The sequence below is a fragment of the Lepisosteus oculatus genome, chromosome 1 (genome assembly GCF_040954835.1).
Source record: "Lepisosteus oculatus isolate fLepOcu1 chromosome 1, fLepOcu1.hap2, whole genome shotgun sequence".
Taxonomy (NCBI): Eukaryota; Metazoa; Chordata; class Actinopteri; order Semionotiformes; family Lepisosteidae; genus Lepisosteus; species Lepisosteus oculatus.
Window position 1 is genome coordinate 9,819,897 of NC_090696.1, and position 26,076 is coordinate 9,845,972.

Consider the following 26,076-nt stretch of genomic DNA (forward strand, 5'->3'; position numbering starts at 1 on the left):
TTTGGGTCTAGCAGGTTTTTCACCCCTGTAGGGATTCTGTCACTTGTCCTCATGCCAATTCAGCAGCATTAATTTAAGGATGACAGAGAAAATAAATGTGAGAAATTGTGAGTGGAAGTCAGCTTGAAACTAGTATAAAAGACATCTTAGTAAAAACCATCTGGAGCAATAATTTGGGACTATTAAAGTGTTGTGCAGGGATGTGAAAGTTGAACGTATGTATGGAAATCTTTACATTGCACAATGTCTTTTTTAAACATTCATGCTTACAAAAAGCTCTGGTAAATTGGTGTGCAGAAGTTTACATGGAAAATGAACACTGCTTATGAGTATTTGTTAAAGCATTCTGTATTCTAAATGATGCATCCCAGGGATCAATAAAATAGACAGGCAGGAATCCAAGTGGTGAAGAAGTCATCTCAGCTGTGAACATTGAAATATGTTATTTTCTTTTCTATTGCACGTTACCATGTGAGTGATTGAAAGTCTGTCCTTGTACTCTTGAGCAAGGCAAGGTTCTTCAATGTAAAGTACCTATGGTAGCAATATAAGTCCAATGCACTTTAAATAAAAATGCCTGTCAAATACAACAATCATCATCATCAAGGTTCTCAGATATCATACCAATTTTGCCTTTAAAAATGTATTTTTTTTAATGAATCTGAATTATCAAAGATTTTTAAAATGGGGGAAAACTGGGTTCTTAAATCAAAGTATCTTGTTTATATATATTTCCTTTTGCCATTTTGTTTTATTATATACTCCCCTAATCTGGATTCACCAGATGTGTCTTTGCTGCTGATCACCTCTGTACTCATACAGGTGAAGTGTAGAGTACGGACTTCTCTGATTCATATCAAAGGCAAGTGACATAAACCATGTCTTCCACTCAACATTTAAAGAGTTGAGACATTTTTATGAGATATATCAGAAGAATTAGAATTCATTGTTAGATAAAAAATGCAGTGTGTGTGTTTGCAACAGATTCAGCATAATAATGTATTATATGTAGTTTAGGTACACATTAAATATCTACAGTCATTCACCCTCACAGAATTAACTGAAGAGATTAAATAAGAGGCTAAAAGAGTAAGAAATTGTTGACATCACAGGGACTAATATAATAGGCCAAAAAACATAAATGAACAAATTATTGTGCAGCACATGAACTTAAATTTGAGCTCAGCCTAACAATATACCTATCTATAAAATATCTATAAGAAATATAAAGAAATCATTCAGCTGTTTTTCATATTGAACAACAAAGGGCTTTACAACTCACTATGTTACACTGTGAAGTGCAGTCAATGTATAATGTATGAAGAACTACAGTACAATTTAATTAAAGGTTTCCAAATAAAGTCTCTGGTTATCCTTCCAGAATTCAAATGTTTGAAGTGCAAATGAAAATGTCTGTGAGATTCTTTCTGCAAGAGCCAGAAAGGCAATGTTACATTGGCTAAAAATACATACCCTCAGCTTCACATTTTTAAATTGAATTTCTCATTTTAAACTAATTCAGTGTTGCATGTTGGGTAAATTGCCTTCAGAATTATGATGTCCAGGCTTGGGCATTTTTAATTTTCTTTGACAGCTACTGCTGGTATGGCTTAATATATCTTTAATTTCAGAACACTAAGTAATGTGCCACAGAATAAAAGACAAAAGATTACTGAAAGAATTTGGAGAATGAATGCTATTCTCCAACAACATACAATTTCAACCACCTGGTAGGCTGCATACTGTATCTAGCTTGGCCAGGCTTTACTATAATTGCACAAGAAGTACTGTATGTTGATGCAGATACAGATTCTGTAGATGATAATTTTGTAAGAAAATATAGTATTTTACTGTGCAGTTTGATGGTAATAGTTTTTATACACATTTATATACAGAAACTAACATCTCTGAAATGGTCTTGATCAGAAACGTTTGTGTTAAATTACATCAAAATATCAGGTTAACATCAAAAAAACAAGAAAGTTAATTTTAAATATATCCTGTAATCATAAGTTATATTTAACTATATATTTTTTTCACTTGAAGGGAAACATAATCCTGCCATTTGTTTTTCTTCTGAAATTTTTTTTTCTTTTGCGTTTAGTTTGTGTTGTTTTTTGTAAAGTTTGTTTATGGAGGAAAACTGTGTCAGTAACTGTCTATATTAACATTAATAATTAGTTTATGCTAGTAAGTTAGCCATCTAACCAGATGCACTCATGCAGGCAAAACCAGAGAAAGACCATTGGAAAAAAGATTATTTTACTAATTTACATGTGGTTTTAAGTTTAAAACTGCTCTGTCTCACAATGTTTCCAAAACTGTGTAATATTGCAAAAGGGACATTTGCTTATGGCTAAAACTAACAATGAGATGCCTCCTGAACAAAGAGATGTCACTCCAAAGGTCATTTCTCAACACACACAGTCTAGATCTCCAAAAAAAAGAATAAAAAAACATTATCTAATTATCTTTATTGCTCTTAAAATTCTTCCAAATTATTAAAAAGGTGAAGTATATTAAAGTTAAATTGTTATGTAATAATGTGCCTCACGTGAAATCTAGCCAGATAAACATTGGAGTGTGCAAGTGGAAAACACATTAAAGCCCCTGTCTGCTCGAACCACTTTGAACCCATTGGCCTGTGCAGCTCTGAGTACGTGTGACAGGGAGAAAGGTTAATCAAAGAATGCATGAAGCCTAAATCAACTGCAATGTTTTTCAACCACATAAGCAACTGTGGAGCTCAAGACTGAGTTTTAGTTGTACTAAATGGAAAGGTCATTATCAGTTCATTTAATAACTTCTTCGGAGTGAATTTTGTAACTGTTACATGGAAAATTCTGAAGTAAAAATCAAAATTAATTCACATTGTATCATTATTGGTATATGTTTTGATAGCTATTGCAATGATGTAGCATCAGGACTGCTCATCGGCTATTTCTGAAAATAATTTCCATAAAGGTGACTTTGCACTGCAAGTACTAAATAAAAACACTCAAAAACACTACTTACGTGTAGTTATCCAGGAAAAAAACAAACAGCAACAACTTAAAAAAAAAATTATATTTGATATTCAGTTGATACACAGGTTTGTGGCGCAGTAGATATGTAGTACATAATAGCATTGTGATATAAATTACTTGCTTGGTGTTGTTTATTAATTACGTATTAATTAATCCATATGATCTATGTGATTTTAAAAAATCATTTCAAATAAAACTCTCAAGAAACACACTTTTTATGATGGAACTTAATCATTGCAGGTATTCTTAAAGTTAGTCCCATCTCTAGTCAAAATCCTGCTTTCCAAAGCTGTAAAAATTGCTATGACATGGTCTAAGTTTTAAAAGAATGTCTGAAAGGTGACTGTTCATAAATTTACGGGATGGTCAAATTAGGATAACATTGCAGCTGTGCAGTTTGCTGATAATGTTATATATTACCACACTAATTCTCTTCCTCACCTCAGTTCCTCCTGTTGAGGAAGGTAACAAGTTATTTAGGAAGAAGTTAAAAAGTACAGTATTTGAGATGAAGCAGTAGTATTGCTTGTTACAAACACAGATTTAAAATTAAGAACCAACAGCCTAAAACAATATAAGTAAAGCAAGACACAAATAACATGATCAGATTTTCTGAATTAGTCTTTAATATATATACCTTTATGTATCCATGAGGAAGATCTTCTCTGTTATGTGATTTCTTTCAAACTTTGTTTCAAATTACTGTTTATCTATCAAATATTGCAACGCATAATGTGAGTTTTAGTATTCTTCACAAAGAAGAGAGAATTACTACAATTTAAAAGCTACAGGTAAATGAATGTAATTATTTTATTTATTGTATAAAGGCTTGAATACCAGGTGTGTAATTAATTTCAGTATACAGTAAATACTTGCTTTATGTGATTTATTGATGGGTTTTACATTTGCGAATCCTTTAAATGAAAATAGTCTTAACTTTTTTCATTTGACAATATATATATACAACATTAATATATAACTTGTTATTGAGGCTGTATTTACTATCCCATAAAGTAACATATTTACTGTTGACTTCAGAAATCTATTAAAAGGCATCATATGACCTTGACCATAGTAGTTTTACAACCTGTGCAAACAGAAAGTGTGCAGACTGGGTGCACATGCCATTAAACTGCCCTACGTTATGGTAACAAAATGAGACCTGCAATGAGTCATTCTAATGTGTGACCTCGAGCAGGTTAGACTACAAGTGCTAAATTAAATTCTGGTGAAAGAAATAGTGGACACCTGGCAGCTGCCTAAAGCCTTTGCTTTCAGAAGCCAGGAAAGCTAAAATGTTATTCACATTCATCTGATTCAAGATAATTCCCTTATTTCCACACTGTTCTTATACATTCATATACTGCAGTGCACTACTACAGTGCTGTGAAAAAGTATTTGCCCCCCTTTCTAATTTCCTCTGTTATTGCATATTTGTCACACTGGATGTTATCAGACCTTTAGACAAAATCTAATATTAGATAAAGGGAACCTGAGTGATCAAATAACACATTTTTATTATGATTATTTCATTTATTAAATAAACAAAGTTATCCAACACCCATATCCCCTGTGTGAAAGCGTAATTGCACTTAATAACTGGTTGTGCCACCTTTAGCTGCAATAACTGCAACCAAATGCTTCCTATAATTCAATATTAGTTTTTCACATCATTGTGGAGGAATTGTAGCCCACTCTTCCTCGTAGAACTGCTTTAATTCAGAAACATTGGTAGATTTCCGAGCATGAACTGCTCATTTCAGGTCCTGCCACAACATCTCTATTGGCTTTAGGTCTGGACTTTGACTAGGCCACAGCAAAACTTTAATTTTGATTCTTTTCAGCCATTTTGATGTGGAGTTGCTTTTGTGTTTTGGATCATTGTCTTGCTGCATGACCCAACTACGTTTCAGCTTCAGCTGATGGACAGATGACTGGACATTCTCCTTAAGAATTTTCTGATACAGAGCAGAGTTCATGGTTCCTTCGATTATGGCAAGTCGCCCAGGTCCTGAGGCAGCAAAGCATCCCCACACCATCACACTACCACCACCATGTTTGGCTGTGGGTATGATGTTATAACTGTGGAGTGCAGTGTTTGCTTTACGCCAGACATAATGGGACCCATGTCGTCCAAAAAATTCCACTTTTGACTCATCTGTCCATAGAACATTCTCCCAAAAGGCTTGGGCATCATCCAGGTGCTTTTTGGCATATGAGAGACAAGCATTTATGTTCTTCTTGGTAAGCTGTGGTTTCCACTTTGCTACTCTCCCATGAAGCCCATGTTTGCCCAGTCTCTTTCTGATTCTGGAGTCATTGACCTTAGCAGAGACAAGAGAAGCCTGCAGTTCTTTCAATGTTTTTTAAGGATCCTTTGTGACTTCCTGGATGATATCACGCTGCTCCCTTGGAGAAAGTTTGGCTGGTCGGCCACTCCTGGGAAGATTCACTACCATTCCAAGTGTTCTCCATTTGGAGATTGTCTCTCCCTGTTGTTCAGTGGGGTCCCAGAGCCTTAGAAATGACTTTGTAACCTTTCCAGACTGATAAATACCAACAACGTTTTTTCTGATATCTTCAGGAATTTCCTTTGATCATGTCATAATGTGTTTGTTGAATCTTTGTGCAGGCAACTTTACTCTGATGGTAAGGGTCAGATTAAGTGAGGTTTATATTGAGCAGGGATGGCTGTAATCAAGCTTGGCTGTGTTCAATCAGCTGACTCTAAATTATCCCTTTAATTGGGTTGATTTAATTGGGCAATTACTTTTTCCCACAGTGCCCGTTGTTGTTTGATAACTTTGTTCATTAAATAAATGAAATAAGTAAAAAGAAAAGGTGATATTTGTTACTTATTATTGTTTATTATTATTATAATTAATGTTACCTTATGTTTCTTCTCAGATGTTTGACTCAACTGTCATGGTGAAAGCCTGTTGTGAAATTTATGATAGAATGTCACTGAGCACAATAAATGGCATATTTTGTAGTGTCACGCCCAGTACACCTAGAGGGCGCTCTACATCTGTCCTGTTCCTAGTTCCCTGTGATTATTCATATCTTTCTGGTGTGTCTTGTTGTGTAGCCTATTTACTTCCTGCTTCTGCTCTGCTCCTTGGTCAGCATTGAGTTTCGGATGTCCTGAGACCTGCGTAGCACCAGGTCACTCCTGTCCATGGCATGAGGGCATAGGTTTCTATACGGCATTTCCTGAACAGCTGAGCCCGGGCTAACTCCTGTCTCGCCGCTACGCATATGGTCTATTTTCGCTCTCCTGCCATTCCACAGTTCTTTCTTTCCGACATCCGTGACATGTAGCATGTGAAAGAATCACTAAGCTTGCATTTTAAAAAGGCTGTAACAGATGAAAGTGTTCTCTTTTCAGGAATGGTATATTATAATTAGTCATTCTTAAAGGAAATACATTTCCTTGAGACAGAAGAGCATAATGTTTGTTTTACAGGGCAGACCTTTTCTTTTTAGATCTTGTAAGTCAAAATTACCTTAACAACCTGAAGTAAATATTTAATGTGCTTAAGAGTAATGAGCCAAACAATTTGTGGCTTCTGTCTGTGTGCAATAATTATGGTTGACATGATTTCAAAATAAATAAACCTGTCTCTGTAAGATCTCTCTGACAGGTAGTGAATTTCAAGAAAAGATTCAACTGTGAAGTGCAAGGAGCTTACATAACAACATGTATGTAAGATGTATAGAGGCAAAGATCAGCAGAAAGGTGAAAAAAATTCAAAGACATTTAATGTCTCTTAGAACATGTTGAAATTGATAATTAAGATCAGGAGGTTCTACAGAGCTCAATAGCTGAGATTAGAGAAAATGAGCCAACGATATCCCAGTCACTCCACAAAGTTGTCCTGTATGGCAGAGGGAAATCCATGTTAAATCCCACATGTAGTTCACAAGAAAGTGTTTATATAACTACTTTAAACATATGACAAAAGATTTTGAGGTCTGAAAGACAAAATTGGAACTTCTTCAACTCCAATATAGTGCATGACTTACTGTAGTTACTGTACATCATCATTACTGTCAAGTTTGGTGGTGGAAACAATATTGTTATTGTTCTGTTTCTCATCAGCAGGGACTGGGAAGCACATGACTGATGGGAACATAGATAGTGTAAAGTACTGGCAAATCTTAAAAGAAAACCTGCTGCAGACTTAACACTGGGTCAGTTTACCTTTCACCAGGACAATAACCCAAAGTACAAGACCAAAGCTACACTGGAGTGGCTTAAGAATAAGAAAGTAAATGTCTTTGAGTGAGCCAGTCAAAGTCTTTACTTTAGAATAAGTGAAAAATCTTAAGCTGCTGTTCATAAGTGATTCCCAAGCCACTTAAGAGTAAATCTGCCAAGGAGACTAGACAAAATGTGCACTAAGCCAGTGTGCAAGGCAGGTACAGATTTACCCAAAGGGAAATTTGGCTGTAATTGGTGCCAGACTTATTTTATCCTTAGAAGCCTTTGCTTGAGCATTCAGGTTTTAAATTAAATACTAAATTTAAAAATGTGTATACATCAATTCAAAAGATAGGACAACATAGAACATTCTGACAAGTTTTCCAAAGCACTGTGTAAACACTATGATGATTTCTTCATCAGTTGAGTAGAGGCCATGTATCTGTATATCTCTTGACATCTAAACATGTTGGACCTTTCTTGGATAATTAATATTTTAAAATGCAGTTGTTAGTTACAGTCTATTGGACTCCCCTATATGAAAAAGCAGACAAGACCAGCTGGCAATTGTGTGTAGACTCATTAGTACAAATGTTCACCTCTTCATTCATAGTTGCTGTGTTAATAGCATTCAATCAACATTTATGAAATGTTTATTATGGTAAATACAATGATGATGGCAATGGACCAAAATATCCACTAGATCCAAATTTGAGAGTTAATTCAAAGAGATCTAAGTATTGCTTTAGTAATTACACAATAACATATGTGAGAGTTTACAGCTGAACACTAATTGCTTCTTATTTATTTAAATCATGACCATTCAGCTTCTCAGTGAAATGCTTTGCAATGCTTTGTCCATTGTATGAAACTGATAATTTTGCTACAACGTTTTAGGAATATTTATATTTTAGTTTACTTAATTTAGTTAAATCATGCAGGTTTAATTTAACTTTCATTGTCCATCTACTCTAGTACCATTACTTTGCATTATAAGTCAGGTATTATTCTAACTGCAACTGCACTAGTTTGAATTATTTTCAGAGAAGCATTACAGTGCCACTAAATTGTAGTCTATTGATGAACAGGGGCTGCAGTAGAACAGGAACTGTCAAGTAGGACATCTTGCTTTCAATGAAATCAATTAATATAGTACAAAAGACTCTTTTCATTGAAGTGATAATGTCATTAGCAAGACCTTTACAAGGGCACAAGAATAATTACCAGACGTCTTGTGCTATATTAGCATGTCTGTTAAGTTATTGGGAGCTTATCCAGAATGGAAGTTCAGAAAAGGCTCTTTCTTTCATAGCCAGGTGTTGCCCAGTGTCTTTAAACATACCTGTCAAAACTATACAGGTATATGCCATTTGTTTCTAGGTGGTTTACCTTTCTGGTGTTTCAAACTGTTGGCTTATAATTTCTTTTGCATTGCATCACTCTTGAGAGTCAATTACTGACCCAGTGTGAAGGACACTCCAATGTGAGAAATTATGCTTTTGTGTTTTTTAGATTCTGAAAGCCGCAAGGCTTGTTCAATGCATAACAATTTCTTTGGAGAAGATAGCAGTACTAATGAATAATGTTTAAATACACTACTTTACTCATATAACTGGTTTATCTTGGTCCACACCCTTAGGGGATCATACAAGTGTGGCTTTGCCAGCCCTTCTTTGCAATGAATACTGGACGCTTTGTGATAAGTATGCACCTGCTGAGGGACAGCAGGGCATTTCTGACATTTGATACCCACCATTCATTTCCTATGGATAACAAACATTTCCTCCATTCACTCTTTGTTTTTTGCACAAATGTTTATAAATGCATTAGAATTTTTATTTTCACATTTCTGAAATCTTTTTCAGAAAAGTCTTTATAACTGTAGCAATACTTTATAAATGCAGTAATAAGTGTCACCACTTAACAATAATACTAGTATTAAGCATATAAATAGAAGAATTTGTGTTAACTTTATATTTAGTTTAAACAACATTACTGAGTGAGTATGCTGTTAGAAGAGCATGTCAGACTTTTCAAAATGCAAAACACATGGTTATATTGATCTTATCACCTCCATGCATAATACAGTCTGTCTTGGTAATTTTGCCAAATGTTTCAGGCCAGAACAGCACTTAACAAAATTTATTTTCTCCAAGATTAACTGGATGTGCTTATAAACCTGTACATAAACTATAATAAGTTATTTCTACAGATGCACATTAAATTATTATTATTACTACTTTTCTGTTTGCAGTTTTTCCGCTAGAACAGTGACAGTTCCATGCCTCTAGATGTCCCTTTAGAAATAAAATTACTTTTGGAGGCTGTTCTTCAGTTTTATCCAATAAAACTGATAAAATAAGTGATATGCTTTTTCAAATCTAAATTTGCATTAGTATGCAAAATACATTTTTATCTATCATTAATTTTGGTGAATAACCCTAAATGAGACAATTTGAAAACAAAAAGTGTTCCTGGAAGCCTGCAATGAGATTGGCGCTTCATTTAAAGAAATAGCTCAATAAGGACACAGAGTGTTATTTGTTGCTCTGTAAGTAGATTCACAGTTTGTATCTTTTGATCATAATTTAAAGAAGAATCAATTCTAAACTGTCAAGGACTTCAAACCTACAATAGTATTTGCTGGGAATCCTATTATTTCTGGTGCTGCAATTGCTGATTGGCAATTTGATTTTCAGAAACTTTTCACAAAAATTAATTGGATTCAGATGGAGCAGACTCAATTGCTTATGAAACATAACTATGTTACATATGATCATGTGCTCCATCCATGCAATTTATTTTGCATATAATAAATATTAGAAATCTGCTCCATGAATTCTCACAATAAAAGAAAAAGATGAACATTTTAAATTGCAGCATTTGAATTGTATTTATTACTTAAACACATATTGGTGATATGCATAGTAATGGTGTAGTCTCAATGGAGAAAAACCTAGACCCAAGGAGGGGGTAAATTTTGTCATAATGCCAACAGAAAATGAAAGTGTTTCAGAGACTTTCCCCCTACTGGAAGTTTTAAATCTCATTTGAAAGTATGTATATGTAAATTTCCTAATTTAATTTTAGTTCAGTACTTTTAATAATCATTTTGAAGTTTTCTCATTTTATTTTGTGTTTTATTTTGTAGCTTTCTTTTTTATTTTATGTGAAACACTTTCAGTTGCTTTGACATATGAAACTGTAGAATAAATATTATTTTTTTTGTTATTACATTATAGCCAACTAAGAGCCATTTCCCAGAATATTATAGAGATATTCTAGAGAATGTCTAATAACAAAAATCAAAGGAATGTGGATATTAGTAAAAGGAAATTCAATTTTTACAAATTTACAGTTTTCATTTAATATTTTAGTCTATGAATCCAATCTGCAGTATGAATCAGGAAAGGTGTGTATTTCATTAACACATTTCGTCCTTGAATGCCATAGTAATGAAAGGACAATAAGGGTTTTAAAACCAGTATTCATATACAGAAGCTTGTATAATAGAAAAAAATGAACATGATAAAACTAATGTCACCCTAGTATTTTGTGTTTCCACTCTTTGCTTCACTTACAGCATGCAATTTGTATTAGTTTTTAGAAAATTCTTCCTGGCATCTTTCCAGGAATATTTTTGGCCTTTCTTCAACACATACAGCATTGAGTTGACTTCTTTGCAATGGGAGCCCTTAAGTCAATATGCCACACCTACCGTAAGTGGGATTTAAGCTGGGGCACAGACATGGGCAATGTGGAACTGGAATCTTACTTTTTTGCAGAACTCCCTTCATACACTAAAGATTTGCAGTGTTGTCCTGCTAGAATATCTTCTAACACTAGATACAATTTTAATGTACAGTGTTTCTTTGCATCTTGATGTGTTACTTAATTCCACTATAATATACAAATATTACTAATGCCCAAAGAAGAGAAAACAATCACACAACTACTACACAGCCTTCCCCTTAAAAACATCTATCCACTTTCCTCCTTTTCTTGGAGAAAATGTGTTTTATTATTTTGGATTTCTCTGACTACATTATTTGCTTAAAAAAGTCAGGGGAAAATTTCAATCCCTTTCTTTTGTGTAATGCTTTAAACAAAAAGTTAGTATATTGATTTATCTTGTGGCTGTTAAAGGTGGCAGAGTGCCTGGGTTCAGTTCCAGAAAGCAGCACCTGTACCATCTTTATGGAGTTTGTATGTCCATCCCATGTAGGTTTCGTAGGCTGCTCTGGTTTTTTCCTGCCTTCCAAAAACATGCTGGATGATTAGTGTCTCCAAACTGTTCATGCGTACTTGTTTGAGTACAGTACCTACTGTAGTGAGGGACTGGTGTCCCATCCAAGGTGTAGTCACCTCTTTTGTCCTACAGTAAGCTTCTGCGATAGGCTCCTGACTGCTGTCACACTTGTAAGAATAACCAGCTTTCTGGTGATGGATGGATCTTTGCAGCAATCTGAGGATTTTGTCAGGCTGTTTGAACATTTCTTCTTCTACATTTTAGAGAAATTATTGGTTTTACTTGGTTTTCCACTCCTGAAACAGGCTGGTTGCAGCAAGTGTTTTCTCCTGAGTTTGTCAGCAATAATCCAGTCATAGTTTGTTAGCAAACTGAGTCATTCTGATAATTGTGCACATTGTCGTTTGGTTAGGATTTGTTATTTTAACACTATTAAGATTGTTTCTCCTTAGTGCTTACCACCTTTGCCATTTTATAATTACAATTTTCCATTTTTTTAATATATGTTAGGAATGAAATGAATATAATTGAATCCAAAATGGCTAAATTCTATAGTGACTTGCAATAATTAGCAATAAATGACTGTCACACAAAATACTGCATGATGATTTTCCCAAACATACTGTATTTGTCAAAATCTTTTACCACCATTCATCTATCCATTTACTAACCACTTCATCCAAGCCATGGTCACGGGAGAGCTGGAGCATCTTTAGACTGTGGGAAGCAACATGAGCACCTGGAGAAAACCCACATGAACACAGGGAGAACATACAAACTCCATGCAGATAGCAGCCCAGGAATTGAACTGAGAGCTCCAGTGCTGCAAAGCAGCAATACTAACCACTGCACCACTGTATTGTAAATCTGTGCTGGTTATTTTTACATTTATTCCACAGTTGTTTGCTCAATATTAAATCTAATAGTCATTTCATGATAAATTTGTACTCTCAATAGAACATTTAGCAAATACAGTCATTTTTAACACTCCAAATAGTTTTATATATGCCTTTATATTGTTTCAACTCTGTCTTTGTTATAGCAAACATAAACAAAAAAGTAAAAAGGCTTAATATGTTCCTGTGAATCTAAATTTTAATCCAAAGGGGCAGAGCACTTACCAGAATAATTGAGGTTCACCATGTCACATTCTGAAATACAGAAAAATAGGGAAAATAATACTTTTGAAATACTTGCAAAAAGAAAAGTAATTAAAAAAAATATTTTTCCAAGATGCATTTTTGTTTTGGCTAGCAAAATCATCCTTTTATCCGTAGACACTCCTTTAGTGTGTAGATTCTGCTGTAAAACCACGATTACAGAGAACTAATGGCCTGTTAGTTTTCAAAATATATTGACTGATAAGTGATGTTGCAGTACATATGGAATGCATCCATATTTGCATGTTTGAAAAGGCCCATAATTATTGCACTTTTAAATGACCCCAAATCCATTTTATTTTATAGGCTGAGATTTTTCCAGTTGGTATTTAGCTGGCATGAAGAAAATTGCTGCAATTATCCAAATTTGCTTGATTTGCTAGGATGATTTAGCTCCTCTTGAGCTGCCACGTTTAGTAAAACTGCCAGCTATTGCATTAGTTTAAAATATATTTGTAGCACAAACTAAAGCTAGAAGGCACAAATGAGGAACAGCTTGTTTCTGTTAAATAATGTTGAGTATACCTATGGGAATCGCTTGGAAGTTAAATTTGTTTGTAAGTAATGACCTTTTGCTAGTTGCTAAGGTACTAAATTAAAACTGTGCTCTATAAAGTCTATTTACCACAAAGCATCTTTATCTGTTACCTTTTGTCATCTACGTACAGGCTATTCTCAGCTAAGTGTTTTGTCAATGTTAAAGCTTAACTGCATTGAGCACTTAACTGTCAAACTGATAAATGGATGAAATTCAAGATAATCCCAGAGCAAAACCTGTACCTAGTTTTGCAAAAAAAAAAGACTTCATGCTGATGCCACATTTATTTTTAGTACCATAGTCATCACAATATCCTGTATAACTGAAAAAAAAACAGATATTTTGTTTATTGGAAGAGGAAGGGAGCATTCAGTAGGTAAGTTCAAGTCAAACCTTTACAAGATTAGAGGAACATAGAATTTCTTTCAAAACAATTGTAAGTCACCATTTCAAGATCACTTTCTCTTAAGGCTATGAATTCCATCATACTGTAGTTGTTCCACTACTGTATATACTGTACACCCTACAGACTTTCTAAACAAACTGGTACAAAATACACAGAAAGGGAGTGACATAAAGATGCAAAACATATTACTTACTGTAATTTATTTCGGATGTGATGTCTTGGAGGTGTGAGCAGAGGGCCTCTGACAGGTTGCCTTGCTCTAAGGCCAGCAGCATGGAGCCTCACTGTCCTGTCACTGATGTGGGCATTGTGTCTGCTGGCAGTTTCAGCAGCAGTATGAGTGGGAGATCTGAAGCGATCTCTCAGATGGACCAGTCTGATGTGTCAGTCCTGCTCTGGTGTGGCACTCTAGAGGCGACCGAATCTTGGATGATTGTCTGTCCTGCCGGTCTGCTGAAACCTTCTCTGAGTCAGGACACAGTGGAGCGGTTTACTCCATAGTTTCTGGCAACGCTGGCACATGACACGCCTGCCTGCAGCATGCCAATGGCCCTCTCTCTTGCTTCTGGTGACATTCAAGGCATTATGGAATGCACAGAAAACTGACTAAGTGTGCCCTTTTTCTTGCAGTGAACTAAGCTTTGAATTAAGATCCTTTTTGAAAGGTGACCTGATCAGGCATTGTTCCATCTGGACCTCGTTGGGTAAAAGTGCACCTAACAAGCTTTTGTCTGATTGGCAAGTTGCAATGCCTCACTGCACAAGCTGTATTGCTTTCACTTATTGTGAAGGTACGTAAGCTATAACTATAATATTTCCATTCCAAAAAATTTTGCATTTCATTTTTCCATCTGTACATATTAAACTATGAGCTTCATATGCATATATCAAGATCCATTGCATTTTCTTTGTAAAATACTGTGCCAAAAAATTTGTTTTTTTTTAAATATAATTGTAAAGAAAACTCCCTTGTGATAAAATACCCTCAAAGAGGGTATCTGTAAGACTTCCAAGATGTTTCAATTTCAAATTAAGCTTGCCAGCACATTGATGGGTATGTTTAGTTAGTCTAATGTGAATCCTCACACATTGTGATCACACAAGACCTATTGAACTAGATGTGGTAAAATGTTTCAGTCTCAATTACAACTTGGTCAGAAAACAAACTGCACACGTTTTAATGGTCCTGGCACTTTTTTTCCCTTTTGTTTGTTTTTAATTGATAATCTTACAATGTCCTTTTTTGCATGTTTCCTCCAAACCTGATAGAATACAATGATTGGTTTCAGAAACATTGTGACCATATATGGTCATTTCTTAATCTGATCAGAGTACTTTTAAATATTGTTTTCTACAATGCTTAGCTTCAACACCATGCATACTGCCCATACTTACCTAGTAACAGAGCTTAAGTTTGTTTATCAAGACAGCACTCTTGAAATATTCAGAAAAGGGATTTAGGAGTGACTTTTGAAATATGGAACTATCATGAATGGAGGAGAGAGATTTTTCCCTCTTTCTTATTAACAGTATTCTTACAAATGGTATTTAAAAACATAAGTGGGATTTTTAGCATTTTAAATTGTCCAGTCCTAACCCCTCATCATAACACATTCTTTTTCTTGCAGAGATACTGGGGCTATTTTGGCAAGATTCATAGAGAAAATTAATTCCACTTTTAGTTGTCAGGAGCAGTCTAACTTTAGTAGATATACTTTACTGGAAAAAAGCTTACATTAGGTTTTAGGTCCAGTCACACAGCAATAATGAACAGCCAGTTTACATAAAAGATTTATAAAGCTGAAGAGCTGCCAAGAAAGAATCACAGTGCCATTCACTAATGGAGAGACAAATCAATACCTAAGGTAGTATCAAGCAAAGACAAACTAACAAGACTGCTGTAAAGATTTTAATACTGCAAGTATATTAATATATTAACTTATAGAACCCTGGCTTTTCTTAAATTACATATCCTGACCATTCCTAATGCTAGCTATTGTATAAGATAGCTGATGACCTAGATTTTGCAAAGATGATAAAGATTTAGAAATTCAGAATGTTGGGTATTTGAAATTTCTACCCAATATTTAACAGTCGGGTTCTTTTGGGTGCATTTTTCTTAAAATAACTGAAAGTGAAAAACTGAGTCTATAACAAGTAAATGTACTATTGCTTTTGAGTTTTTAGAAGAGAATTATGCATCAACCAATGATTATTCTACGTTTGAACATAAAGCAATCACTGAGATCTACCTTTAAGACAGGTGCTATTTTTTGTTGTATAGCAATAAATAGGTGCTACTATGCTGTACTAATCCGTGGTTGCTGGTTCACTTATCCTCAGAAACAAAGGTATACAGGCTGACAATAAGTTTCAGTCTTATTATATGTCTATGAAAACTAAGAAAAAAATCACTTTTATTGAGTCTTTATTTGTTGGGATGTCTGAGACCCTAAAATTCCCAATATATTTTATAGAACTCCATATCTCAAGAGGTGCATTACTACCTACCGCTGTTTATGTGTCTCTAAATGTTGTTTGCCTATGGTTTAAAACCAGGACTTTGCACCTAAGCCAACAAATAGTATACACAACCCTTGAGAAAACAGAAGAGTTCCAACTTCAGATCCTTGACCAATTTTACTTAATCAGCTCAAACTGTCACTTTAAACCCTCCATCTCAGACTTTTATTTGTCATGGTGTTGAAAGAGTTTAAGGACAGGTGCAGACCTGATCTCAGATTAACTAACAAATTCACTTGGATATACTGACAGTATCAATTAGGTAAAGAAGATAAAGCTGGATAAGTTTGCTATGAAAAAATTAAATTAGTCTATTTACAGGGTGTGGAGTTAAGTGGCATTGAATAAAGACATAACAATGTGCTATTTCAGAATATGTTTTATACAACAGGTATTTAATGTTTTACAAGGGCCAAATTACAGATAATTTATGGCTACAGTTTCCTCCAACACATGGGCGAGTTAATGAGACAAAAAAGAGATAAAGTTAAAGGGTTTTTTTTTCATTGAAATTGGTTAGGGTGACATCAGAAACAACCGAGATGTTTATTACATAAAAAGTATTTGAAGTAAGTAGCAGTGTCAGCATGTGTAGGCTGCAAAGGAACAAGTAAGGGTTTATTACTGTACAGTACATGCTGAAAAGAGAAGGAAATAAACACAACTTTTCGGCTGTGGAATATTCTTCTTTGACTACTAATGTTAGAACATGAAAAGTTTCTTTCTGAAAATGTCCTCTTATCCAGCTTCTTATCCATATGCTGCCATTGAGTAAAGTATCAATGTATATTAGAATATGGAGTGTGAAGAGCCTTTTCTAATATTGTGCATGTAGTTCTAATAATTTCTAGGTGTTATTTTCTGCATTATTATTGTCTTTTTTAACTGTGTGCAATTATTGGCCAGGCCTATTTAACTATTACTTCTGCTCATGGTTTCTGCCTGGAGCCAGTTAACTGACTAACCTGCACAAGAACATGGCATTATGCCTCCTAGGCATTGCATGGTCAGTCAGTGAATTAGCCCTGTAAAGAAGACACTACATATAAAAGCTGAAGAAACTTTGAAGAGTCAGGTTTATTTATGCCTAATTAAAAAAGCACAATATTTTAAAATAAAATTTACCAAAAATGTTATTCTTATTTTTAGACAATATTTAGTTCTTCAACACATCTTTAAAGATTTTATTTATTTACACAAGCACCTTCATTTTAGAACAAGGCCATTTTTTTTTTGTAAGATACAAAGGATTTTAAGGACAGGAGGCTGTTAATGTTTTGATAGTATGTCTTCATATCATATGCTCTTATGAATGATATAGGGATATTAATATTTCACAGAAAAAAGAACACCACCTTTATCAGCCAGCTAAAACATATTGGTATGCTGAAGGATATTATGACTCAGTTTTATCAAGCAATTATTGAGAGTATGCCTAAGTTCCAAGGTTTGATATTACATTACAAAATGATAAATATCAGCTCAAGGAAACTGTTAAGTCAGCATCTAGGCTGTGCAATGCCTGTGATTTTGTATCTCTCATCACCCTGCATAGTGAAAGTCTTTTAGAACATCTTGGTGTAGTGTTGATCATTTTCCTCCAAATTACTACCTGCATCAGCTTTTACAACCTGGTAGGAATTCTAAATCAATTAAAAAAAACCTGGTAATTTCAGATATTTTTAACCTTAAGCTATATAAACTATTTCTTGTTTATAAGTGCTTGTTAAAGGCTTGAAAGGTGTCGTGTAATGTAAAATTTGTATATGACTTAAAGGCACATTACTGATGCATTGTGTGTCACTTGGCAGATATACTGTAATATTTGCACTTGTCCATGTACCTGTACCTGTTGTGTGGTGGTGTCTATGTGTGGTTGTTATTTGTATCTTTTATGTTTTTCTATTATTTGTCCTTAATTTCAATTCAAGCCATTGCTATGGATAAAGCAAAGGCTATGATAATATTGTACATTTAAAAGCTGTGCTTTACATTATCAGCAAAACAAATAAGAATTTCATTGCACTTGTGCATATGACAGATGAACTGAATTGAACAGTTTTCATAGGATCTTTTTAGAAAATTGTTGGATGACATCCTTGAATTAAATAAGGCAATCAAATCAGCAACAAAGGATAAATGTCCTGTCATATTTCTTATAATATTTCTTTCATTATCCTTTTTAAATATATATATATAACAGAAGATACAATATACACTATCCAGAAATATAAATGTTATTTTTAAATGCTGTTCACAAGACTTCAATTGCTACAAATTTAGATATTTTAAATATATTTTTAGATGCTTCATTCCTGTGTATATGCACTACTGAAACACTTACTATTACACCCGATCATAATAACACAGTAGTCTCATGTGTTTTATAATTACTGTAATCCTAGCCTTTCAAACTACTAGGTCTACTATAGAAGTCTTCCCTTTTATTTTAGTCTCTGGTTGGCACACTTCTCAGTTTGTAGAATTTTGTTACCAATATGCAACACAAAAATAAAAATTTTCATAGAAAGTGTGAATAATTACAGTATATTTAAGTTTATTTTAACATTCTGAGCTTTACAAAAGTGAAGAATACTGTATACTTTGTATTTTGCTGTTTTATAACTTACAGTATTCAGTATCTGCAGTGTAGGCCCGATGTTTCACAATGTTGTAAAAAGATATTAATTTAAAATAATAAGAATACAATAATTTTATGTAGTAACTAAATTGTTAAAGCAAAGCTAGATAAAGTTAAATAAAGATGATGAAATATTTTCTTTTTTAACTTATTGAGTTTAATTTTGAGTGATTATAAAATATGCAAAAACACTTTTTGTTTAGAAGCAGAGATATACTGCACAATCCATTGTACAAATGTAGACTATGTGAAATATTTGTCTGCTTCTTAATGTGTTCTATGGGAAATACACAGAGAGAATGATTTTGTCATTAAAGTAAATCTTTTCAAAATGTGTTTTAGAATGCAAGAACTGCAGCTGAGTAGAAAGGAAATTCTTACTGATTTCATTTACTAACAGGATTATTAACAGACATACAGTAAAATATTCTAAGAGTTTCTTTTTATACAATGCCTCATTTGATTTTCTTGTAGAAACTGTTAGATGTATGTTTTTGCGTCAGTTAAGAAGGACATTCTTAATAATATTTTATCAGTGTACCTCACAAAACATGTTCTTCAAAAGTGGAAGAAACTGGGTGTATATTTGGTCAATATGACCCATACAAAAGAAAGTTTACAGGCACTTAAAATATAAGTTAGAGAACACCTGTAGAGAAATATATACAATGCACACATAAATATCTACACCTTATCCCGTGTCAAGACTTTGGATGTGGCATATCATTAGTGATCTGTTTTTTCTCTAGATTAGAATCACTTGTTTTAATGTCCCCTGTTAAAATGTAATAATGACACTAATATTATTTATATATTCTGTAAATCTATCTAGTTGGTATGCATCTAAATTATTCTAAATTGAAACATTTTTTCACATAGTAGAAACAATACAAATGTGGATAGGGGAGTCAAACGCTCTTAAATTAGAGGAATTTCATCAACATACAGTAGCAGGCTGGTTAGACATTATGAGTCCTGTTACACAAGCAAGACACAAGCAGGACAAGGCACATTTCACATACATGTAGTTATTGAGAGTGTTGTTTTTTCCCTGTAGATATTTTTTATCAATATGTGCAGTTCAAAGAAAAATATTGTATTCCCTTTCATCAAAATCAAATTCAGTGAAGGTTAATAAAACAAACTCTTTCACTTTCTCCAAACTTGTTTTTTTTTTTTACAAACAACACCCACAGCTCTTTTCTTATCGGGTCTTAAGGCCGACCTGTTATAGTGAAACCATACTATTTTAACTAACCCTGTCACTATACAGTAAATGTATATTGGATTGACAGTGTGACACACGCAGCTCTCCCCACCCCTGCCGGGCTCCGAACAAGCACAGCGCTACTCAGTAGACTCCGCCACACCAAAAGGTTGGGTTCTCTGCCGTGGTACAGCTCTGCAGCACTGTCTAGATTTTAGAGGGAGTGACGTTACTTCTGCAACTAACTTTAGATAAACTAGAAAAACTCTCTACATAAACTAGACAAGGATTAGAAAGAAAAAAGGGATGAATGATGTGATTTAGAAATGCATTGTAAAACAGGCTTCATGGGTTAAGGATGCAAAATATCCCTTGTAATGAAGTCTTGAAAGGACCATTAGTTCAAACATTAATGTTTGAAGTGACCCCATTAGGTAATTATATGTACAGTTTCTGGATAACTCTATTTTGCAAACACACAAATTCATAACACTGTATTTCTCTGCCAAGATGGCTATATGAGATTCTCGGGTTATTTTGCTTCTAACAACCAGCTACAGTAAATAGGCTGAATTGCTTCCTCTGACATGCACCCATTACTATGTTTTATATGCTAAGTAACATTTTAAAGATCATTTGGTTTTGGATCATACTCGTTTGGAGATGGTGATAACTATTTACGTTCATGTAGAAGGAATACATGTAAAGAAATACCAATCTAAAAAAAAACAGGAAACTCAAGAGAGCACCACAAGGCTAGTTTTAACTTGCATGAAGTTTATGTAACACTAAGCATGCTTGTGTTGATCTTTGTAAACTAATTGCTGTTTTGAGATGTCTATAATAAGGCACCTGCATTTCAGCATTGAATATGCTGTATGGTATTCACAATCCAAAGCTAAGAGCTTTTTTAGCTTCTCTCTGAACTAACTTCTCACATGGAAGTGTGAATTACTATCCCTAAGTATAGACTGTGGTAATTCTAAACTATCGGACAATTATGGTTAACCGAAGAAGTGGATAGAGGAACTATGTGCAATGTTATAAAAGATCAACTTGAGCTCTAAGCAAGAAACTAGAGAGAAAAATGCTGCAAGCTGTTCCAAAAGGCATAGAACAATCTATCCTCAGAAAGAGTGACTAACATGTTTGGGTGCGTTTGTCAAAGAATGCGTTTGACGAATCAAGGCAGTGACCAAGAGGAGCTATAATGAAAAGGTCAGGACAGATGTTAAGAGGCCATAGTTATGATGATGTTGTACATTTTGAATAAAAAAGGCACTTTGTACGCTGGATGGAAACAGGCTTCATTCAGCAGTGAAATAATAATGACTGTAGCTGTTCATATAACGTATAATATTTTAGTTCTGTTTCGTATAATCTATTTTAGTTTATTTCACTTAAACGCACTCATTTTACTTCATTAATATAAAACACACCAAGATAATGACAGTAGTGTGTCTTAAGCGTATTCTTATTGCATATTATTAGTAGTATATTATTATAATATAAATTTTGTGTATTAAAGCCATTAAGTGCCATGTTTTGCAGTTTAAGTTAAGATCGGTGACATGAGATGATCCAAAATTAACAACACTCTTGTTTACAGAAGAAAACTGCTACGAAAATAAATAAAAAGTTCCACGTCAACAGAAGAATAAAAACATTAAATGACTTTTTTTTCTGAGTCAAACGTTAAAACGGAACTACATTTCCCACAATCCCAAGAGCCCGTTGTTCTGCATCTGTGTCTGCGGTCAGTCAGTAAGGGAGCTGCTTTGGATGTTTGGAGGAGGAGACATCGGCTCAGTCCAGGGCTGTGTTTGATGGCAGGAGGAGCTCCAGCAAGAGAGCGAGAGAAACAGAAAAGACGGGCACAGACGAACCAAACAGATAAAGAGGGCTGAATTTGTTACTACCGAGCGCAGAAAAGGAGCATTTGCTTATAAATGGTTTGTAATAAGCGCAACAGAAGCAAAGGAACTCCTGATCGTTTTGCAGACCCAAATGAGACAGACCGCTGATTTGTGAACAGAGACGATAAAAGAAATAAAAAAACAGAAAAGGCAATCGCGGTTAGAGGTGAGAACCATTACAATTTTATCATCCCGAAAGTAGAAGGGAAGCAGTTGTAACAAAGGCTGTGTATTCGAATAATGTGAGATGGTTGTTTAGGGAGACTGTGCTATTGCAATTTAAATACCAATAATGAAGCCTTATAGTATATAAAGAAATTCACGATGATAGGTGGTTGGCTAATGCAAAATAAAAAAGGGGTGAGGTTTGCCAAATTAATGTATTTCATACCCCTTTGCCTTGTAATACAACATCCAGTAGTTTGGCATTTGTAATATTTTGCGACAATTCTAGGGAGGGGAAAACTCTTTGTTTACGGGTGGAAACAAATGGTAAAGTCTTATGATTGTTTTTTATTCCTTTTTAGCCATTCCATCCATACCGTACAAAGCTGATTATGAACCTCATAAAATAATACTTATTCCTAAATTCGATAAGGCGTAAGGCATCTTACTGGTTGACCAAGACATGTTATAAATTACTGTATAGCTACAGGCTTTTAGAAACACTAGGAAATAATTGCTTTTTCGTTTTTTTTGTATCTATTCATTAAAGTAAATACAAGTGGGAGAACATCAGTGAGGGCAAAATGTGTAGGCGGAGGAAAACGGGTCTCTTTCTGGTTTTTGAGGTTAAACCTCGGTCCATGCAGGACGGATGTGAATGTGAATTATTTAAAATTTAAAGCCACATAGGAAGGAAAGGGCAAGATCAGCGGAGGGAGAGAGAAAGGGGGCGAGACCAGGAGACGAACCCTTTTTCATCCGCAAGAGTGTATGAGGACTGAATAATTAATTATTCAGCACTTGGAACGGAAAATAAAGGGCAACGGGTGTCACCAGGAATAGCGTGCTTTATTTTAATATAATCAACGTTTGAAAAATGAACACGTTTTAATTCCGACCCTGTTTGATGCAAAGAATACAATTCAAAAGCATTTCATGAAAGGTGATGTTTTTTTTTTTCTTTTTCAGTGGATTACTTTTCGTTTTTAGGACGGCCCCCTTTTAAACGTGAGGAAGATTGTAGGGCAGGGAGCACACACACAGATGTCATTTGGGAGATTGCCGATTCATGGGCAGAAGTTTCCGAACTGAACTGTCCAACACAACGTTATGTTATTCCTAAAACAATGCAGACAGTATATCTGTTGTGTGGTATCTTTGCAGCTGTGAGTTACCCACTAGTCGAAGACAAGAACTTTCAGTTGTAACTAAGCCCTGCACCAACTGGCAACATATTTTAGTATTCGCTGGTGCCCTTGCTAATGTAAAGATTCCAGATGTGCAGCATTTTATAAGGACTGAAAACTAAGGTTTGGAATAAAACTGAGCTTTCGGCATACATTGAAGAGCTGATGTCACACATGATATGATTTTTTTCCAGATGCATTGTCTGCATTTAAGGTGATACTCAGAGCAATGGAATTGAGAAAGCCGTAAGAAAAACAGCATCTTACAGATGGGAGTCAGCAGCACTTTTACAGAATTTGAACCTCTGCCATAAGTCACCTCAAGGAAACAGCTTTGCACTTTATCAGTTTTCCCATTTACCAAGAGAGAAGCAAATCCAGTTCTGGCATAAGTCAGCAACAAACCAGGTCGTGTGGAGTGAGCAATAATCAGCCTTGGCAGCATATGTGGAGCCATAGTGGGAATGAGATCAAAATGCAGGCCTGAAATTGAGACAAGCCCGCTTCAGTTCACAGCACTGGAGATGAAGAGAGCCATATGAGGAATTGCTGGAACAGCAGGTTTTCACAATGGCACAAACCAGTTTGCTGCAGGGGAAGAGGTTTTACTGCAGGGAGTGGGTCTTCCACAAGCTCCAGCACTGCCTCCAGGAGAAAACGAACAGCATCCTCGGCGCTAACAGCATTCCCACCAAGCAGGCCTGTGTGGCGAGCCCCCTGAGCAGTGTCAGCCCTTCCTCCAGTAAAGGCACTGCCTGGGGAGTGTTGCTGGTCGGGGGTCCAGGCAGCGGGAAGACAGCCCTCTGCACAGAGCTGCTGTGGCCTAGCTCGCCTCAAGGAGCCCACAGGGGGCTGCACCACCAAGGCCTGGCCTTCCACTTCTGTCGGGCCGAGGACTCTGACACCCTCTGCGTGAGCGGGTTTATTCGGACTCTGGTGGCCCAGATTTGCCACAGCGGACTGATCCCGAGCTACGAGGAGAAAGTTAGAGACCCCGCGGTTCAAAGTGCACTGAGACCCGGCGAGTGCGAAAGGAACCCCGCTGAGGCTTTCAAAAGGTATTTTTACACTTCACTTGCTTGTCTCCCGGGTCTTCCGCAGTCTGTTGGCCGTCTGTTCTAACGCATATTCAAGCCAGGATCATTTTCATGGTTATCAGCTAGGTCTGAAAAAGGGGTTTCGCTTAAATTGGTCACTTCAGTTTAATATTAATATTAATCCTTGCGTAGTGTAAGTCATGAGCCCTTATAGACACACTCTTAAAATCTTTCATTTTGATTTTATTCACATCAGTGGTTGGATTAGCTACTTAAATACCTTTTATTGACTAGATATAGGTTGGCTGATTGACTTCTAGTTTAAGTAATACTACTTCTACTACTAATAATAACATGAAGTTTTTCTCAGAATAACATTTAGATAAAAGTAAGTTTTCTAGTTAGATTTTATGATTATGTATCTTTAAAATCAGGAACAAAACTAAAACACTTTCCAGTCTGTCAACATATTTGGACATTTATATTTTTTTTAGGTACTGTTAGGTCTTGGTCTTTTAAAGATGGGTTGTATTAAGATGGGAGGGACTTCTATTTGAAAACCAAATGTCAACATTGTATCAGTAGTACAACCACTTTGGTGTGTGTGTGTGTGGGGGGGGACTGTAACAGACAGTTATACAAATTTGGTGGTTTAAGAACGTTATCCCTCAGCAAAACAGTCTTCTAGGTGGGTAAATATGTAATATGTAAAATCTGGATGAGGATAAAAGCTTGTCACAAGACCTTTCTACGTTGGTTACTTTCTTTAATAGCAAACTGTTCCCTAGTAGTTCCACATATTACTTAGTGGTTTGATACTGTAGACAAGTCTGAATCCAATATGAGTCTCCAAAGTCTGTTGTTCAGCGTTTTGTAGAAAATGAATAGAAATTGGGTTTTGCGGTTGATTAAAGACGTATTGAAATATTGAAAAAGTTAATTTGCTTTTGAGAATTTTGTGTGATTCTGTAGTTATTTTATGCCAGATGCTGAAAAAATAGTAATAATTTTTCAATATTAGCAACTTGTTTGTCAAGCCATTATCACAGAACCCTCACGAATATTGGTTAGATGTGTTTTGTGGCTGTTGTGAAAAGCCTAAACATAATTTCCTTTCTTTACCTTTCAACGTGAAATTAACCTTTACCTGTTGCTTTATAGTAAATGATGCACCGCTCTTGGATGTTTAATTCCTAAAGTAACAATTGTGCTTTCTGGAACATTGTATTCCTTTCTATCCTATATTTCATTACTTCCATTCTATAGTGCCACATGGCTTTATAAGGTTATTTTTTATGTATCAGCCTAAAATGATCCAAGTTCTAGCTTCTCAGACTTCCAAAATGAATTGATAGAATGCATGTAGATTTACACTTCTGTGTAAAATGCAACTGCTGTGTAATGAAAAAGGTTGCCAATGAGAGGCAGAATAAGCTTTCCCCCGTCTAGGTTGCCAGAAGCTAATTCATCTGAAGCTCTGAACAACCTGATTCCACAGTGTTTTACCTTGAGAAACATGGTTGGCAAGGTTGTTCCTGGTTAAAATAACCTGTGAAAGGAGTCAGATTTTACTTGGGAGGGAAAATAAAACACATGCAATTTTGGTGTTGACTGATAACAAGAAGCTGATTAGTATGTGTGTATCCAAAAGAAAAACCCAAAGCAATATTATATAAAAAAAGTCTGAAGAAGATTGATTCACTAATGGTGGCAGCAGAGTAGACTATCCTTGCCCATCTACCCAGCCTTTACCATGTGGGTCTCACTAAGACATGAAAGAAAAGTGAAAGGCATTAACACGTCTTTACCACCTCGTC

The 26,076-nt window shown here is 35.2% G+C and overlaps 1 protein-coding gene across 2 annotated transcripts in view; it reads left to right on the forward strand.

The window, feature by feature from the left end:
• Positions 1-21,739: 21,739 nt before the first annotated feature.
• ankrd50 (ankyrin repeat domain 50) overlaps positions 21,740-26,076 on the forward strand; it is a 39,827-nt gene continuing 35,490 nt past the window's right edge. The window contains exons 1-2 of one of the 2 annotated variants that reach the window (XM_015343988.2): positions 21,740-22,036; positions 23,005-24,280. In XM_015343988.2, the coding sequence (XP_015199474.2) occupies positions 23,793-24,280 (488 nt within the window). In that variant the 5' untranslated portion in view covers positions 21,740-22,036; positions 23,005-23,792. The remainder of the gene's footprint in view (positions 22,037-23,004; positions 24,281-26,076) is intronic. The other variant, XM_006629161.3, reaches the window with a different exon arrangement.